Here is a 16,923-nt window from a genome sequence, read left to right as displayed (position 1 = left end):
TATATATATATACATACACACACACACATACATACATACATACACACACACATGAACTTTGCAGAGACACATGTACATATCCACATACACTTCCCTAACTTGCAAATTTATGTATACATGCAACCACAAATTAATATGCTCTAATGTAAACAGATAGATATGTATTATATTCACAGACTTTCATAGATGTATCTGTATATTTAGAGTTGTATCTACTCTTGTAGAATTATATAAACATATTTACCTATGTACAGACATAGCTTGTATTTAAGTATATGATCTACTAGGAATAGCTGCCACATAGATTAAGGTATTGAGATAAACTGCTACAAAATAGACAGAACTGCCATGGCTGAAATGCCTTTTATCATAGGTCTCCTTGGCCAAAAATGACCTGCTGTTATACATCAAACTACAATGTACAAATTGGTATATACACTCATACACATATATTTGGAAATATAATATCAGCATATAATATACAAAGATATAGCAAGTCATGCACTGACCTACACATGTAGGCATACTTATATTCACATATAGCATGCTGTGCATGTAGATTTATATATGCATACTAAATTCATACATACTTCTGCTTAAGTATACATTTTCTTATGTATACAATACGTACACATACAATATATTTATGGGTTTAAACATGGCGATGTCAGTCAGTAAGTAACTATACGCATATGTATACTGGCAGTGAGTTGTATAAATATTGATTTATGGTACAGGCACACATAGATATACATGCACATGCATATAGATTTGCATATACACATAAATGTACAAATGCATATGTGCATATATAGACACACATGTATATATACTCGCAAATACATTCCAGATAAGTGCTTACATGTATTCATGTACATACTCATTCATGCTCACATGCACATACATAGATGTGTACTTGAACTGATACACAGAAATACATTCACAGACTAGTATACACATACACTAACACACACAAAAACACATGCACATGTACAAGCACATTAATACTCACAGATCACTGCACATATATATAATAGCGCACACACTACAGACAAATGCACGCACACATACATGGACACTCACACATCAACCAATTTTTCTGTATGGTTATGTTCATAGAGATAAATGCTCACATACTCATAAAATTACAAATGCATATACACAGACTTTGATATACCTACTAACTTACATACACACATACATCATCACACATATACACACCATACACATTTATATATTTTCTTTTACTGTTTTGCATCCATTTTTGTCTATGCTTGCATGGTTAACAGAGTTTCTTGTTGAAGCGATTGTTTTTATGGCTGGATGCCCTCCTTACTGCTAGCCACTCATCTGTGAATTAGGAGTGGAACATTATTTTGTCAGTCAGGCAAACTGGAGCAAGCAGAGTTAAGTCCCTTGTTCAGTAGCATGACATAATGACTGAAGTATTATTGGAACATAGTTTAGAAAAATCTTTTTTTTCTTTATGGCTTCATCAAAAGAGGAAGGGTAACATTAACATTTTGCAGGTTTCTACAGCTTGTAGAGCTGGGGGCGGGGGGACAGCTTATTTTGGAAACCAGAGACCTCTTCCTGTCTTTTTTAAAAATATATTATGTAGCTTAAAATGGCAGCTGGAAGAATCATTTGCAGACTGGACAAAATGCTCAGCACCATTTTGTCTGTCTTTATGTTCTGAGTTCGAATTTTGCCAAGGTTGACTTTACCTTTCATCTTTTCGGGGTTGATAAAATATGTACCAGTTACCAGTTGATTACTGGGGTCAATGTAATCGACTTATCCCCTCCTTGAAAATTGCTGTTCTTGTGCCAAAATTTGAAACCAATCTGTTATGTAGCTTGTGACAAATAATCCTTTCCACAATTGGCAGAGGTCTTGAAATTTTGTGGAGAAAGGGCTTATCAATTACATCAACCTCAGTACGTGACTGGTACTTATTTCATTGATGCTGAAAGGATGAAAGGTAAAGTGGGCTCCTGCAGAATTTGAACTCAGGTCATAGAGGCAAATGAAATACTGCTAAGCACTTTGGTATGCTAACAATTCTGCCAGCTTGCTGCCTTATTGGTTTTACAGGCTTCCAATGGACTAATAAGTAAGAAAGGTAGCATCTTTGAAACATTGGTGGAATAATTAACACTTGCTATATTATTTATTTGATGCTCCAATTTATCAGGTATTCACTGATGTTTATCTTTTATTCATATACACACACACACATACACAGAGGCACACACATGGCATTGTGCAGTTTACAGATCCATAGCACTTTTGTATATACCATACATCTTCCTAGTTGAGAACCATACTGCACAGTCTGTTATGTGGTGGTTATTTGTATGTTGTGTGGTGCAGCAGTCTGAGCATGTCACACACTTTCCATTGTCCAGTCTGTTTCTACATAACCATAGATTCTGGAGGTGGGTGCAAAGTGAACTCACTTCGGTGTAGCACTCATGTAAAGATATGAGCATCAACCTCTTGGTTGATTATCTAGAACCCTTTTGATTTGGTTATCTGCAACTTTTGTGCATATATGTGTGCACATGCACACACACACACACACACACACACACACACACACACACATGCACATACACACAAACTCAAAACATCTTGGTGGTGTTCACAATTCAGTACAGTTTATGAAGTTCTTGGTCTTAGGAAGGGCCTCCAGCTACAAGAACCACACCAGTAATGAAGCTTGCAAGTGGGATTTGATTCTCTGACCTCTTTAGGACTAGAATCTCCAAATACACTAAGAACCGGCTTGGATTTGACATTCCTTCTAACCCATGCTAACATGGACAGTGGACATAAGATGATGATGATATATGTTTTTAAAGGTGCTGAGGAAACTATGAGGTGATGCACAAGGGTTCAACTTTGACTGTATGCTGGCCTTGTGGGGTCCACTTTGCCTTTCATCCTTTCAGGGTCAATGAAATAAGTACCAGTCAAATACTGGAGTTGATGTAATTGATAAGCCCCTTCTCTACAAAATTTCAGGACTTGTGCATATTGTTGAATGGTTTATTTGTCACAGTCTGCATAATATATTGGTTTCAAATTTTGGCACAAAGCCAGCAATTTATAGCAGAAACAGCTATAGGCCAATAAAGGTGATTACATAATTCCTGTCCCCTTGTAAGTCCATTAATTCATATTACTCTCTTTAATATATATTATATACAGAGTGTTCAGGCTAAATTTGACAGTTTGCATAAAAGGAAAGGAAAGCACAATATCCCATCCAAAAATACATTTAAAAAAATCAAAATATATCAACTTGGTTATGGCTGGGAGATAGCAATTCACTCAAAGTCTCTTCCACCCTTCAGATTTCACCATGGCCTCAAAATGGCTCTGGAACCTGGTGCGTGTGTTCCTCACTGTGTCCCTGGGAAGATCTTCAAACACCCCTTTGATCTTGGCCATCAGTTCAGCCTTGGTGTTGCAGGTAAAGTGGTTGGTGTCCTTTTCAACAGTATTCCATAGGATTGGGATTAGGTGGCCAGAAATTGGGGCTTGTGAAGTCATAGAAATTCTCCAATAACCACTTTTGACTCTTTATTAAGGTATATATCAGGATATTATCTGGCCTAACTCACAACTTAATATCATGATTATCACTACCTTAAAATATCTTACTTTTTGCCCCATCCCTATAAATCATAGTGACACATAGAGGTATAGAAACTTATGAATAACCTAAGACTCAACTAAGTAGTGCACAACTATAAAATATAGTAATGGCATCCCATCGATATAACTAAGTCCAACTCCAGTTCTTTTCAATCTCCTTTAATCCTAGGAAAAACCATGTTGGAATGCCCAGATACAATTTGACCTTATTTAATACAGATTAAACTCCCATTTTCTGCTCTGCACTGGTGTTAAGTAGAGGTCACCCTAGATATAAATTTTAGAGTCATATCGGATTTCAACATATCCCCCCCATCACTTCACTTGGTATCGTAAACTAGCCACAAATAGATGAATTAACTCACTTCGCTACAAATACGCATGCTGTAGGACCTTGACTGAAGGTGCACAGAAGATTATGCTGGGTTGCATGTGCAATGGTACATACTATGTCCAGCAGAAACATATGTCACTCATTGTAACCAAATAATTATGCTGTCTGACTAACCATAAAATTATAGCAGAAGTCAGTCACATTATGTAGAAATGATGTATCTCTCAAACTGCAGTAAAGTGTCTTCAGCATAATTCTTCTTTTGTTATATAAACTATGATGATTTGATGATGTAATCTTCTTGTAATGTATAACCTTACATAATGGATGTTTCATTGATGAAACAGATAGATACATTGAAAGGAATATAAAAACTATCTCCTCTCTTGTTATGTGTGTGTGTCTATATGAATATATATGTATAAAAACAAACACACACACACATATATAATCTACACATACACACACAAGCACACAGGCACATATATATATGAACCAAAGTATACAGTATTATAGATTCACAGCCGATCTTAGCAATTGGCTTTGTACTGGATATTAGATAACTGGGCTGTTATTTGATATATATGCTCTTCAGGGGCAGCTGGTATGGAAAAGATGCAGGAGGATCAGTTAATTATGATTTTATTCAAGATATTCTCCTCTCAGATTCACAAATTTGTTGCAGTAGTGGTTCAGTTTTTTTTAAGCTTTGTAAAAGAACTCAGAAGATCAGGCCTCCAGCCAAGTCTCTTGTGATACCCTTAAAATCAGGAACTTATCAGCAACTCCTTATATATACAAATATATATAGCAGGAGTGGCTGTGTGGTAAGTAGTTTGCTTACCAACCACATGGTTCCGGGTTCATTCCCACTGCGTGGCACCTTGGGCAAGTGTCTTCTACTATAGCCTCGGGCCGACCAAAGCCTTGTGAGTAGATTTGGTAGACGGAAACTGAAAGAAGCCCGTCGTATATATGTATATATATATATATATGTATGTGTGTTTGTGTGTCTGTGTTTGTTCCCCCAACATCGCTTGACAACCGATGCTGGTGTGTTTACGTCCCCGTAACTTAGCAGTTTGGCACAAAGAGACCGATAGAATAAGTACTAGGCTTACAAAGAATAAGTCCTGGGGTCGATTTGCTCGACTAAAGGCGGTGCTCCAGCATGGCCGCAGTCAAATGACTGAAACAAGTAAACGAGTAAAGAGTATATATATATATATACACACACACACAGAGTAGTACCTCGGTTTTCGAACAGCTCTGATCACAAATAAATCGTGCTTTATCTTCTGTCTTTCTCATATTCATTTAATACAGTAGTACCTTGGTTTACGAACGCCTCTGATAACAAATAAATCATGCTTTATATATATCTACATCTATCTATACATATATAAAGCCTGATTTATTCGTGATCAGAGTTGTTCGAAAACTGAGGTACTACTGTATATATATATATATATATATATATATATATATATATATATATATATTTATATAACACAAATGGGCGGAAGTTCGCTATAGCTGTTTCACATGTGTTTTTTATTGATGAACAAATCAATTACACAATAATGTGAAAAATAGTTTTCTTCAGGCGAATTATGAGTAAAATTTAACATTTAGGATTTTTCACACTAATGGTATATAATGCATATATATGTATGTATGTATGTATGTATGTATGTATGTATGTATATATATTTTTATATCCTGCCACAGGTTGGTATATATAAATTACACAGCAAAGGTTTAATCAATGTGTTCACATGATGTACTTCGCAAGACTGCCAAAACACTCTCCCCGACTACTACTGACCACCACTCGTTATAGGAGTTCAACTAGTCCATTCTCCAATCTGTCAAGGGTGTCAATGACTGTTGCCACAACATCTTCCCCTTTGAGATTGACTTCCGTTTGAAGTTAATATTATTATTATTTTTATTTATCTATTTTTACACAGTATTGGCTTTTTCACACAGTATCAGCCTGGAATTTGAAATTAGAAATTAGAATTTTTATTTTGTTTTTATGTTGTCACTTTTATATCCTAACAACTCATTGCCAGATGTAATTTAATTGTTACCCAACTCTTAGGTACTATTGTTCGTTTTTTGCACACAGCACTCTTGTTTTCTGTTGTACTAAGCACTCTTGTTAGCTCTCTTGTTTTTCACTCAAATGGACTTTAGTGCAATTTTTTAACCACAAGAAGACATCTCCTTTAGCTGGTTAACACTGCACAGTTGCATCTGATATATTGTGAGCAGGGGGAATCGAACCCTTACCACATTCTAGCGATGAAACCAACACACAGTAATTCGAATAACTATCATTATGGCAACTTACTTGTTCGGTGCAAGTTCAATGCGGAACTAACACACCGACTCTTATTGGACTCTAGCAAAACTCTTCAATGATTTCTGCCGGCGTGCTGCCTTCTCATAGGACATGATAGGTATTTTACTGGTGGTACTTTGGCTGCTGAGCATGCCACCTCTACCAGCTTTCACCAGTTTCTTGATGTCCCAGTGCATGCAACAGGTTCTACTAGGTTACATGTTACCAGTAGCGTCCCAAAAAGCAACCTGACCAGTGCGACAGGTTGTACTGGATTACTCATTACCAGTAGCACCCAAGAGCAACTGACATTGTACAACAGGTTGTTCTGGGTTACACATTACTAATAGTGCCCAAGAGCCAAGAGCAACCTGATCTTGTAGTGAGGTAGGCATTACAACCGTCTGTGTTACGTCCAGTCACATGTATTTTTTTATTTGTTTCTTCTGATCTCACTATTTTTTTACATTTTTATGATAAACTGATCCGTCTCTGCCGTAATTTTTATTTCCTCCAATTTCACAGGCAATTCGCACACAACATTGCACATTTTTTTATTTCATTTTCAGCTTTTAATGCCACTATCACATTGTTTTCTAGTGGTTCACTGTATTTTGGTGTTAATCTTGACAAACCATCTGCATGTCCCAATGTTTTCAACGGCAAATACTCCATCTTGAAGTCGTAATTCAGTAGGATCATTCCCCAGTGCTACAATCTGTTGGCTGTATGAGTGAGGATACCCTATTTTGATCCATAGATCAACAATAATGGGCTGTGGTCTGTCTGCAGACAGGACCTTCTTCCATGTATAAATTTATGGAATTTTTTTACCACAAATATGATGGCTAATGCCTCTTTTTCCATTTGACTGTAGCTTTTCTCATCTGGCAGTAATGAATGTGAAACATGAACTACTACTTTCAAGCTACCATCTTCATACTTATGTAAAATCACAGCTCCGATACCACTTTCACTAGCATCTGCTGCTACTAGTATTTTTAAATTTGGTTCAAAATGTGATAACAACAATTCCGACATTAAGACGTTTTTAATTTCTTCAAAGCCTTTTAGGCATTTGTCTGACCAGTTCCATCTCTTAAATCATGCATATTCAGTATGTATACCTGGTAGTTATTTGCAAGTCCCCAAAATGCTTGTAATGTAATGCTCACTGGGGGAGGCATATTTTTTATTGCACTTGCCCTAGACAGGTCTGGTTTGCATCCATTTTCATCAATAATTAGCCCTAGGTATTTTATTCTTGGCAAAAAATATTCACACTTTTCTTCGCTGAGCTTAAACCCATAATCTTTTATTCTTTCAAAGACCTTTTTAACATGCTCAGCGTGCTGACCTCTAGATTCACTTTTTATGAGTATCTCATCAAGGTAAGCTACAGCGAAATCCGAACCTGTGAGCATAATGTCCATAATTTGTTGGTATTGTTGTTGTTGCTGTTGTAGTTGTTGTTGTAACTGCTGTTGTTGTTACTGTTGCTACTGTACCACTCAAGCCAACAAGTCTTCCATGTTAAATAGTTTTTTCTTTTTTTTCATACCAAACAAATAAAATTTAAACATCCTACGCAAGCTTTGAATATCTCATCGCTACTTTTATATCCTGCCACAGGCTGGTATATATAAATTACACCACAGAGGTTTAATCAGTGTGTTCACACGATGTGCTTCACTAGACTACCAAAATGCTCTCCCCATCTACTACCAACCACTACTCTTTATAAGAGTTTGGCTAGTCCATTCTCCAACCTGCCAGGGGTGTCAATGACTTGCACCATAGCCCTCTTCCACACACACATACACGCTCTCATACACACACGCACGCACACCTTCATTTTGGGATCACCACTACTTTTATTATCTCCCCTTCTTCTTAGCTCTCCTGTGTGACCCCTCTGTCCAGCATTCAAAATTATAGATTGCTAGCCACTACACATTCTTTATTTTCTCTCCTTGTTTCTTTCTATATTCCTTTCTGTAGAGCATAGGCTCGAAACATTAAAGACTTTTTCACTTCCTGAGTGTTAAACTAATACATCTGTTTGTTGTCTACACCACCAGTCTTTGTCTTTTGTTTTTTTTTGTGAATTCTCCCTATATACATATCTTATCGAGTCTTGTGAAAGTCTCTATGCCAAGACACAGCAAGATTTGTTTCACAACAAGAATCTTACAAACTAAATACAAAGAAATGAAGTGTGTGTGTGTGTATATACACACATTTATTTGTATATATGTTTATATACATAGGGTTACATGCATACATATATACATGTACATGTATCTGTTTGTGTGTGCAAATATGCTTGTATGTGCAAACTTTCTCTCTCTTTCTCTCTCTCTCTCTTTCTCTCTCTCTCTCTCTTTATCTCTCTCTCTCTCTCTCTTTCTCTCTCTCTCTTTCTCTCTCTCTCTTTCTCTCCCTCTCTTTCTCTCTCTCTCTTTCTCTCTTTCTCTCTCTCTCTTTCTCTCTCTTTCGTTCTCGCTCTCTCTCTCTCTCTCTCTCTCTCTCTCTCTCTTTCTTTCTCTCTTTCTCTCTCTCTCTCTTACAGACACACACACACACACACACACACACACACACACACACACACACACACACTCACACATACACATACAGATATAGACAACTGTATGCAGACAATTAATGTATGGTATGTGGATCTAATATAAAACCCAACCCTGTTGTAAAAAGGAATTAAATTATGCAAGATGAAGCCATAATCTCGAGGAATCAAACCAAGCTAGAGGCAACTGAATCTTGTTCTAATGCATCTGGATGGCTGAGCTTGGAAATTATTTCCGAATCATGCACTTAGCTTCGTCAGTCACATTCAAAGGAATGTTAAGCATCTATTTTAACATTGGTCAAGACTCAGTCATTGGAAGCAGGGAGAGGAGAAATTACGAGAAAAGAAAAGGAGAAAGATAAGTAGCAATGATGAGTATGAAGGAGAAAAATAAAAGAGAGTGAAACAGGGAGAGAGAGAGAGAAGAGGGGAAGCTGAGAGGGAGAGAGAGAAACAAAACTGACAGCAACAGGATATGTTTAATGGAATAGTATGCGCATCTGTGTGTATGTGTGTGTGTGTGTACATGCACCAGTGTACAAGTCTGTGTGAAAGTTTATGTGTGTGTGTGTATGTGTCCATTTGTGTTTCTATGTGTATATATGAATAAGTGCTTGTCAATGTCTGTGCATATGTGCATTCACATACACAAGTATCTGAGTATGTACTGTGTGTATGTGTGTGTGTCTGTTCATTTATCCATGTACACACATATATTTATATTATATAATTTTTGTGTGTGTATGTCTATGAATAAGCTTAGGATAATAAAAGGGGGAACAGTTTCAATCCATATGGACAAGTAAGCATTTGTATTAACAAACAGAGAAAAAGTACTCAATACACAAAATGGAGTGTTTGTATTGTTTTAGACACTAAAGCTGGCACTGTCATGGTATTAGCTGTCAGAAGTGAAAGTAGAAAAATCTAAACAAGGAACGTTACTGCTGGTTTGAGTTGAAATCTGTTTCTTTGGCTACTGACTGACCGGAGCTATCTATCTGCCTGTCTGTCTATCTATCTATCTGTCTGTCTGTCTGTCTATCTTTTGACAGCTAATACCATGACAGTGCACTAAAGCTTACTCTGAGACTGAATGATAACTCTGAGTTTCACATTTTTGTTGTTCAAATGATTGAAGAGTATCAATGTAACAATAGATAAACAAAAATATTCTAAAGCACATTGACTAATAATTAGTTAAATTGACAAATAATTGGTAAATCAAAGCAAGTTTTTAAACCTGAGTTTGACTTCTATTTGTTTCATGTTTAGTTTCCAAAAATTTTAATTAGCTGATTTTATTGAAGTTATCTCCCATGTTTGCTATTTTTAGTTTTGGTTTTTTTAACCTCTTTTGAGGTAGATTTTGTCTTAATTGCTTGGATAATTTCAATTAATTGAAATCATTATCTTACTATTTTGCATATGTAAGGCTTTATTGTATGTGTATTTTGTATGCAGAACATTCCCTTGGGGTAATTCCTTTAGCATATTGTTGATGTTAATAATCAGTGTTACTGTGTTCCCTCTATTTCTATATATACTGATCACTTTTAAGCCTTGCCAACTGAGAAAATGTTTCATTGAAGAGGGCCCAATAAGTCTGAAGCATACTTATTTCTTCCTTAAATGTAAAGATCAGAATCACTCCTCTCTTCTATTCCAAAAATTTCATTTAGTTGATAGTTAGTGAGTTATCCTCTTTCGTTGTTATTTTTACATTTTAAACATCCTTTAGCACTGTTAAAGGGAGATTTTGTTTACTAATTTTATAGGTAATCAGTTACTTAAAGTTTTCCGAATCTCTATAATACATATATGAGACCTTATTTTCTATAGGCCTGGCTATAGGTACAGGCATTAGTATAGGTGAAGGCATGGCTACATGGTTAAGAAGTTCACTTCCTAACAACATGGTCTTGGGTTCAGCTCCACTGTATGGCACTCTAGGTAATTGTCTACTGTAGATCCAGGCCAACTATAGTCTCTTGAATTTGATAGACAGAAAATGAAAGAAGCTCATTATATATATATATATATATATATCATCATCATCTGCTTTCCATGCTGGCATGGGTTGGACGGTTTGACTGAGGACTGGCGAGCCAGATGGCTGCACCAGGCTCCAATCTGATCTGGCAGAATTTCTACTGCTGGATGCCCTTCCTAACACCAACCACTCCGAGAGTGTAGTGGGTGCTTTTACGTACCACTGGCATGAAGGCCAGTCAGGCGGTACTGGCAATGGCCACGCTCAAAATGGTGTATTTTACGTGCCGCCTGCACAGGAGTCAGTCCAGTGGCACTGGCAACGATCTCGCTTGAATGTTTTTTTCACGTGCCAGTGAGGCGACGCTGGTAACAATCACACTCAAATGGTGCTATTTACATGCCACTGGCGCAGAAGCCAGACAGCTGCTCTGGCAATGATCACGGTATGCACAAAGAGTTGTAGTACCAGCCACACGACAACAAGCAATTATTAAAGGAATTTCTCATTGGTCACCCAGGGAGTTTGAGAATGAAATCGTTAATGAGAAGTTATGCGTATTGGCCAACAATGAACTGTGATATTGAAGAACTAGTGAAAGCTTGCAGAAGTTGTGCCCTAGCTTTAAAAGCACCAACCACAAAATAGCAACTGTGGTCAAAAATAGATATTCCATCAACCAGACTGCACGTTGATTACATAGGTTCACTTAAGGATTCATATTACCTTGTTGTGTTATACAGTGTTTCTAAGTGGCCTGAAGTGCATAAATGTAAAAAGCTGACATCTGAAGTTACAGTAAGTTTTTTTACATGAATTGTTCACCAGATATGGTATTCCTGACATTATTGTGTCTGATAACGGAACTCAGTTTACTCCAGATGAGTTCAAAAAATTTTGTAAAATGTTCGTTATTGAACATGTCACCACTCCACAATATCATCCTAGGTCAAATGGACAAGTGGAGCATTTTGTTGGTACTTTTAAGAAAGCATAGAAAACGGTGAACGTTGAAGTAATGGATGACCTAGCACTTCAACAATTTCTAAGAGTGTACCGAGTATCATCTAATCTGAATACCCTGTCTGGAATGTCACCTGTGGAATTAATGTTTGCTAGAAAGATTAGATCCATCTTTGATAAGTTGATACTGAGTAAAAGAAGAAAAATGGCAAACAACAAATATACTTCAAAATTCTTTATGATAGGTGACAAAGTTTTTTTAAAATCATATAGATATGTAAAGAAAGGTGGGAGGATGGTGTAATTATTAAACAAATTGAAAAATTCTTGGTAAAAGGAAAATATTTTGAACTTAAAGACATATAAATCACCTTAAAAAAGATGTATGGAATAAATGGTCTCAAATTGAAAGTACACATTCAAATAACAGAAAATGGAAAAGAATGGAAATACTGGAATTAAACCCTAAGTGTAAGAGATATTAAACTCTGGACAGGGTTTAATTCTCAAAAGGGGGAGAAGTTATGGGAGGGTAGTTCTCAAAAAATGCGAGATGTTGTGGAAGGATACTGACCACCCCCACTTGACCAAAAGTGGACCGATGCATTTCAATAAAATGAAGAAACTGTGTGAACTGTCGGTAGTTGACAGTCAGCAATTGACAGTGTTGATTGTGCACATTGGATTACTGTGTCAGTTTAATATCGGACCTACGTTTGGTATAGTACAGAGTATGTTCTGTATGAGCATATTAATTCTGTGAAAGGTTATTCCAGATAACCATATCCAAATATTTATTTGGGTAATACTATTCTATACCCTTGTGCACACCCCAACATTGTCATAACATTATTCGCAATGAGATATTCAAACTCAAGACATAATACTCTGTCTGCTGTCTCCACCAAACACCACCTTTCTGTGCTTTCTCACCCCTGTGCTGTTCTCCATCTTTAATACCTTGCTTACCTACTATCACCCTCAGTGTCCTCATGTATTTGCTGCAACCGCTGCCTTGAGCCTCTCCTACATTTCTCTCCATCATTTGTTACAGTCACCACATCCTGCCCATTCAACCATCTCAAACCACTATAACGGTAAAACCCCCTTTGACCATGAATGACCATGGGATTACACCTAGAAAGTTACCCTCCAAAGCACAAGTCCAGCAACGTTGTTAATGGAAGATCAGCAGTCACCCATGCATACCAGCCTCCCTTCTGTATGCCACTGATGTTATTCAAGAGAATAACAAAACTGATACAGCTTGACACCAGTGACATTGCAACTCATTTCTACAGCTGAGGGAACTGGAGCAACAAGAAATAAAGTGTCTTGCTCAAGAACACAACACACAGCCCTGTCTGGGAATCAAACTCACTACCACATGATTGTGGGTCCAATGCTCTAACCACTGAGCCATGTGCCTTCATATATCACCTCGCCTATTCTTACCACTCTAATATCCTTTGAGGGCATGTCCTGAAACATCTTTGCTGTCATCTCTCTCCCTATTGCTCTCTTTATCTTACTCCCTAACTCACTCTCCTTTGCTTTCCAGCTGGGGTATCCATGTATCTACTCAATAGCAAGACACCTATCTCTCTCCCCTGTACCTTTTATCTCTCAACTGGCACAAAGCAACACCTCTTCAATACTACTCCTACCTTCCAGTTGAGGGGTTTTTGTTTTGCAAGGTACTTGGTGACTCTCTCGGTGCTGGTATCAGTCTAAAAGCACTGGTGTTGCTGTCACGTGAAAAGTACTGGTGCTAGTATCACATAAAAAGCACTGGTGCTGGTGTCAAATAAAATGTACCCAGCACAATCTGTAAAGTAGTTAGCATTAGGAAGGGCACCTAACTGTAGAAATCATGACAAAACAGACAATTGTATGGCTCCTGGCCTTGCCAACTGTCAGACTGTCCAGCCCATACCAGCATGGAAAATGGATGTTAAATGGTGATGATGATGATGATTTCACATTATCTATCTCACGACACTGTAATTAATGTTGTCCAAGGAAATGATATAAGGAAGCCACCAAGACTTTGCACCTAAAATTAAATATTTTTACTTAAAAATACAATGACATATTTTACTTAAAAATAAATTTTCTTTTTTTGCCTTGGTTTGGCTCTTTTCCAGGTTTCAGTCTCAGCCGATGGGCATTGTAGGCTCAAAACTGAAGCTTTCTATTTTGTTTGTACAAGGTGTCCCTAAAGTCTGGACACAGGCAAATAGTTCATTTTCAAGAAATACACATAAAATTTTCAACGCCATTTTATTCATTTGGAATATTAATGAATAACATCTTCAATATTATTTCCACCATTTGTGATGCAAAGGTCGGTGCACTTTGTAAGATTCATGTGAACCCGATGCAATAACTCTACATTGCCATCAATTTGAGCATATTTACTCTTTATGCCTTCCATCAAGTGTGTTGCATCTGTGATTTTCATTGAGTAAAAAATATATAGGTAAAATATAATATATGAAATATACTCTTTACTCTTTTACTCTTTTACTTGTTTCAGTCATTTGACTGTGGCCATGCTGGAGCACCGCCTTTAGACGAGCAAATCGACCCCAGGACTTATTCTTTGGATGCCTAGTACTTATTCTATCGGGCTCTTTTGCCGAACCGCTAAGTTACGGGGACGTAAACACACCACCATCGGTTGTCAAGCGATGTTGGGGAGACAAACACAGACACACAAACATATATATATATATATATATGTACATATATACGACAGGCTTCTTTCAGTTTCCATCTACCAAATCCACTCACAAGGCTTTGGTCGGCCCGAGGCTATAGTAGAAGACACTTGCCCCAAGGTGCCACGCAGTGGGACTGAACCCAGAACCGTGTGGTTGGTAAGCAACCTACTTACCACACAGCCACTCCTAGATAAAAAAACATAGTTAATGAGATTTCCTGTGTGTCCAGATTTTAGGGACTTCCTATATATTCAGATGTTGCTTTTAAATAGCTTTAACCATTTTCATACCCCACTGCCTAAAATTGCCCTTGGTTTTATGATATGAATTTCCTGTTCTAATGTTATTGAAATTCAAATTTTCTCTTGCACCTGCCTAATAATCACATCATTTTATTAAATTCTTTCATTACTTTCAAAATTGACTGAAACTAAGGCAGTGTATTTCAAAAGAAAGATGGTAACAAAAAGGTTAACATTGTTGTCATTGAAACAATCTTGTATAAATAAAATATATTTCTCTGAAAATTATTCAGAATAAATTTCTATTTCCAGGATCTGAGCCTTTTGCTTTGGAGAATGGTTTGCGAGCTTTTGTTGGAGAAAAGTTTGAAGACTTTCTTAAGGTATATAATTTAAATTATCATCTTACAATTTATATCATAAATAGGTGCAGGCATAGCTATGTGGGTAAAAAGTTCACTTACTGACCATATGGTTTCAGGTTCAGTCCTACTGCATAGCACATTGAGTATTTGTCTCCTACTATATAGCCCCAGACTGACCAAATCCTTGTTAGTTGATGTGGTAGATGTGTGATGTGGTTAGTTGATGTGGTATGTGTGTGTGTGTGTGTGCATGTCTATGTATATGCATGCACATACACACACACACACACACTCACATGTACATGTGTGTGTGTGTGTGTGTGTGTGTGAAGGCACATGGTTCAGTGGTTAGAGCATTGGGCTTATAATTGTGAGATAGTAAGTTTGATACTTGGACTGTGCTAGTGTGTTGTGTTCTTGAGCAAGACACTTTATTTCATGTTCCTCCAGTTCACTAAACTGTAGAATTGAATTGTGATTTCACTGGTGCCAAGCTGTATTGGTCTTTGCCTTTCCCTTGGATAACATCAGTGGCATGGAAAGGGGAGACTGATATGCATGGGTGACTGCTGGTTTTCCACAAACAATCTTGCCTGGACTTGTGCCTTGGAGGGAAACTTTCATAACCAAAAGGGGTCTTTACCCTTATATATATATAAATATATATATTTTATAGAGAAAGTAGGGCATGTGTTAGGGTGGGTGGTGAAGTGAGTGCTTTGATGTGAAGGTGGGGTTAAGACAGAGTTGGGTGATGTCTCTGTGGCTGTTTAATTTATATATGGCTGGTGTGGTGAGAGAGGTGAATGCTAGAACTTTTGGTAGGGGAACCCAAATGGTGAGAGAAAGTGGAGAGAAATGGCAGGTGAGTCAGTTGTTTGCTGATGATACAGCACTGGTGGCAGATTCGGAAGAGCAACTGAGGAGACTGGTGATAGAGTTTGGAAGAGTGTGTGAGAGGAGGAAACTGAAAGTGAATGTAGCTGAGAGTAAGGGGATGAGATGTTCGAGAGATGGAATGGCCGGTAGGATGGATGTGAGTATAAATGGTGAGATGTTAGAGGAGGTGAGTGTTTTTAAGTATCTGGGATGGTGGGGTTGGCTGAGGAAGTGGGATATAGAGGGAGGGAGGGGAGTTGTGAAAGGTATGCTGAGAGATAAATGATTGAATATGAAAGTAAAAAGAGGTGTGTATGAGGGCGTGATTGTGCCGACAATGTTATATGGGGCAGAGACGTGAGAGCTGAGAGAGGTGGAAAGGAGGGGGCTGAGATGAGATGTTTGAGGGCTATGGTTGGTGTGATACGGATGGGCAGGATGAGGAATGAGGAGGTGCAAAGGCAAGCAGGAATGGGAGAAAAACTAACAACCAAAATGGATAGATGAATGTTGAGGTGGTTTGGGCACACGAAGAGGATGGATGAGGAGCAGATGGTAAGGAGGGTGATGAAAGTAGAAGTGGTAGGTAGCTAGAACCAGAGGCAGACCTTGGTTTGTGTGTATGGATGGAGTGAGGAAAGCTTTGGCGGTTAGCGGTGTTGGAGTGAGAGAGGCAAGAGAGTTTATAAATGATAGGAAAGCTTGGAGAGTGTTTGTGGACAGATGAGTGAATTTGATGTTGCTCAAAGGGGTATGGAATCAGCATGATGCGGCAGGGGTAAACCAGCATATGCTGTTCGGCCCCGCTGCTAATA

At 37.7% G+C, this 16,923-nt stretch overlaps 2 protein-coding genes across 4 annotated transcripts in view; both read left to right on the top strand.

The window, feature by feature from the left end:
• The window catches only part of LOC106874286 (toll-interacting protein), a 271,164-nt gene that overhangs the window by 47,758 nt on the left and 206,483 nt on the right, over positions 1-16,923 (top strand). The gene's annotated exons all lie outside the window — the stretch shown is intronic.
• The window catches only part of LOC106874287 (EF-hand calcium-binding domain-containing protein 6), a 300,872-nt gene that overhangs the window by 139,112 nt on the left and 144,837 nt on the right, over positions 1-16,923 (top strand). For all 3 annotated transcript variants that reach the window (XM_052975711.1, XM_052975710.1, XM_052975709.1), the window contains exon 3: positions 15,177-15,247. In XM_052975711.1, coding sequence (XP_052831671.1) covers positions 15,177-15,247 — 71 coding nt within the window. The remainder of the gene's footprint in view (positions 1-15,176; positions 15,248-16,923) is intronic.

This window comes from Octopus bimaculoides, chromosome 22 (assembly GCF_001194135.2).
Source record: "Octopus bimaculoides isolate UCB-OBI-ISO-001 chromosome 22, ASM119413v2, whole genome shotgun sequence".
Taxonomy (NCBI): Eukaryota; Metazoa; Mollusca; class Cephalopoda; order Octopoda; family Octopodidae; genus Octopus; species Octopus bimaculoides.
This window is presented reverse-complemented; position numbering and strand designations above follow the sequence as displayed.